The following is a 3,467-nucleotide window of genomic DNA, read 5'->3' on the forward strand; positions in this document are numbered from 1 at the left end:
CAGAATAATAAACCAATTCTCATGCAACTTCAATTCTCATGTCATTGCTCCCATATTTTTTAATTGAGAAAATAAAAAAACATCACAACAATAAACCAAAAAATCACAAGTTTGTTTCAAGAATTAAATAACAATTAAGACAAATTCGTAATTAAAAAAATCAGAATTTCAATTTTAAAATAGTCAAGCATATTATAACAATATCGACTTTATAAACTCGAAATTAAAGACAATTAGTCAAGTACACTTACAACGTATGTTTAACCTCCTTTGTAGTTGCTAGGGCCGCTGTCGTCACCGTCGTATGCACCGTCTTGAGCGTGATTTGGTGTAGAGAAATGTATAATAGAAGATGAAGAGAAGGATGAATGAAGTTAGAGAGAGAAATTTAGAAGAGTAGAGAGAGAGAGAGTGAATAGTGAATAGTTTCGATTGCCGTGAAAGTAAAAGTAACCGCCATTAATTTGGTAAAAAATCAAGTGGTTGAGATTGCTTGTTTTTTAAACACTTTTTTAATTTTTTTTTAAAAAAATAGTTACAAAACACAACTCCTTAAAACACGTAAACCAAATCCGTGCAATTCGGTAATTTTATTTAATAAAAGAAACAATTTTATTTTTTTCTCAAAAGGAAAAAACAAGATATCAAAAATGGAATCAATATAATCTTATGATGTATATCATAACCATAAGATTATATTCTTATGATATTAATAAACTTTATAAAAGATTATTTTTAATAGTTTTTTTTAAGGATAAACATTATAAAAGATTATTTTTTATAGTTTGTTTTATTTTTCTCTTTTAAACATTACCTAAAAAAATTAATTCATCAAAACAAAAATTAAAAAAAATAATTAAAAAAATTCAAGAATTAATACTAAAATTTTGTCACAATACAGAATTAATAGTCACAAAATAAAAGTTCAAAACATGAAAAGCTTATAAGATTAAAATAAATAAATAAATAAATAAATATTTAAAACATGAAAATCTTATAAGATAAACATGTGTCGAAGGTATTTTATTCAGTTCAAAACTTAGGTAATCACCAAAACTAAAACAGGTAAACTCCAAACAAAAAATCTTCAATAATCCGAATTAAGATTTATATTAAAACTAATAATCAGTGTTCGGATCCCAATCGAATATGGTTGGCACTTTCTCGAATTTACTGACTTCATAGCTATCTGTAGCAGTAGCTGCATCTCCAACATTGTATGTCCTTGGCATGAACTTTTTCAAAAGGTCAACAAAACCACCACGTTTGATGACTGGTGGAGCAGCTCCTTGGGATCCAACTTGGCAATGCGTACCCTGATTGGTAATGTCATGAACAGACTGGCCAATATCATGAACCATTGTGTCGACATTTACATTCCCAGTAGTCTTAACATTCTGTTTAGGTTTACCCCTGCCCTTTTTTTTCTTTTGCTCTCTTATGATATCCTTCTCCTTAGGATTTTTCTTCTCCTTCTCTATTTCCAGGATCATTTTTGCTAATTTGTCTCTTAGCCAAATAGATCGATCATAAGATGTAGACACCATTCTAGAAAGTTGTGTACTTAGACCACTGAGGAAAGTATAACGCCCATTTGCCGATGCCTAATCATTTCTTTTTTGAAGTTCTTGCTGCTTCAATGAATTTGATATATTGCTCTTCGCTTTTATTGTCCACCTTCGGAGAATGAAACTTTGTGGTAGTTCAACCATACCTCTATATTTCATGACTGCAAACATATGTCGACAAGGTAAACCAACTGCATTGTATTTCATACAGCAACAAACCAGTTGTTTTAGCTTGTCATTGTAGCACACAATGTAATTACAATCTTTCACTACACAATCATTTAACACGTAGGTAGTTGACGACTCGTCACGATGCCCTTTTTCTTCTTTCACCTTTGTCACAATGTGTCTTGATTCAAACTCAAGCTCCTTACAAAACACTTCGTACACATTCCTTGTGTAGGTTCGGGCTGCTTGAGTTTTTATTTCAGTCAACACACCAGTTATAACGGGAAATGTGTGAGTGGATCTGTAATCATCTTTGTCTTCTTCAAATCGGATATATTCAAGCACTTGGTCATACAGCTCCACAAAACGATACAACATTATTTAGATGTTATAACCGTTTTGAGTGTGCTATTCATAGACTCACATCTTTGAGTGCTTCTCATACCTGCACATAACATAGGTAATGACTAATATAACTACAACTCAACACATATTACTTTTCAAAAAACTCTAACTTAATCATGTACTAATGTATAATAATGTGTAATGATGTATATATATGCATATTATTACAAAAAAACTATTGGTAATGACATATAACTATGTTTAGCATTGCATATAAATATGTTTAGCATTTCATATAAAGTAAACACAATTTTTCAGCTAAGGGACTTTTTTCCTAACATTGGTAGCCATCTATATACGAATGTGTCATTACACCTAGAATAAAATAGTAGGATCAAATATATAGGTCAGCCCCAAAACAATAAAGGTAATGATTTATAAAGTTATTGGTCATTGCGTATATACAATAATGTATTTACCTGCATAAAATTGTCCAACCATAAAAGCCTTAGCCCATTTTTCTTTGTCATTATACAGATCTTGTGCCCACTTTTTATCTCTCACTTCATCATATGCCTTCATTAAGTCTTCCCATGCTTGTTCAAACTCAAACGGTGTCCGAGCGCCGTCTACACATTTCATGATTCCACTGCAAAATCGTCTGTTTGTATGACCCTTGATGTTGCGCATAAGATGCCATAGACATCGCCTATGGTGAGCATGTGGGAACACTTCTTCAATAGCGGTTGCCATAGACTTATCCCCATCCGTGACAACAGTGTAAGGAGCAACGTTGCCTCCCGCCTCAAGTAATTGTCTAAGCACCCATATGTACGTGTCTATTTTTTCATTTGCGATCAAAGCGACACCTAACGGCACGGTCTTCCTGTGGTGGTTTACACCTACAATCACCACAAATGGTTTGTTGTACGCGTTGACTTTATAAGTCGTGTCGAATGCAATTACAGATCCGAAAGACTTGTAATCCGCTTGGCATATCCCATCACACCAAAACATTTTATCAATCCCATCATAATCATCATGTGTGTACCTAAAAAAAAGGATGAACCGTATTAACCCAAGGGGTGAACCGGGTGGAACACCAAAAAAAAAAAAAAAATCAATCACGTGTGTACCTTAAAAAAAAAGAAGGGTCAGAGGCTTTTTTTCCAAGTAAGTAAGCTAACACGGTTTCTGTGTCTCCATCCTTTATCTCCTGTTTTTTGAACTTCTCACACGTATTATACAAGTCTTTTGTTAAGAACCCAACTTCACGAATTCCCCCTGCTGTTAGTGCTAAATTCCTCATAGTGATGGATGGTTTCACTCCGAACTCAATTAAGGACTTAATTCAAAGCTCATCGGTTTCGCTGACTTTTCTATGGC

General features: G+C 33.3%; 1 protein-coding gene across 1 annotated transcript; it reads right to left on the reverse strand.

The window, feature by feature from the left end:
- Positions 1-2,113: 2,113 nt before the first annotated feature.
- On the reverse strand, positions 2,114-3,098 carry LOC110735438 (protein FAR1-RELATED SEQUENCE 5-like). Its single transcript, XM_021915629.1, has 2 exons — positions 2,561-3,098; positions 2,114-2,181 (listed from the first exon to the last, which is right to left on the reverse strand). Exons 1-2 carry the CDS (start codon positions 3,096-3,098, stop codon positions 2,114-2,116), a joined length of 606 nt encoding a protein of 201 aa, XP_021771321.1.
- Positions 3,099-3,467: the final 369 nt, after the last annotated feature.

Source organism: Chenopodium quinoa, unplaced genomic scaffold (assembly GCF_001683475.1).
Source record: "Chenopodium quinoa cultivar QQ74 unplaced genomic scaffold, ASM168347v1, whole genome shotgun sequence".
NCBI classification, from domain to species: domain Eukaryota; kingdom Viridiplantae; phylum Streptophyta; class Magnoliopsida; order Caryophyllales; family Amaranthaceae; genus Chenopodium; species Chenopodium quinoa.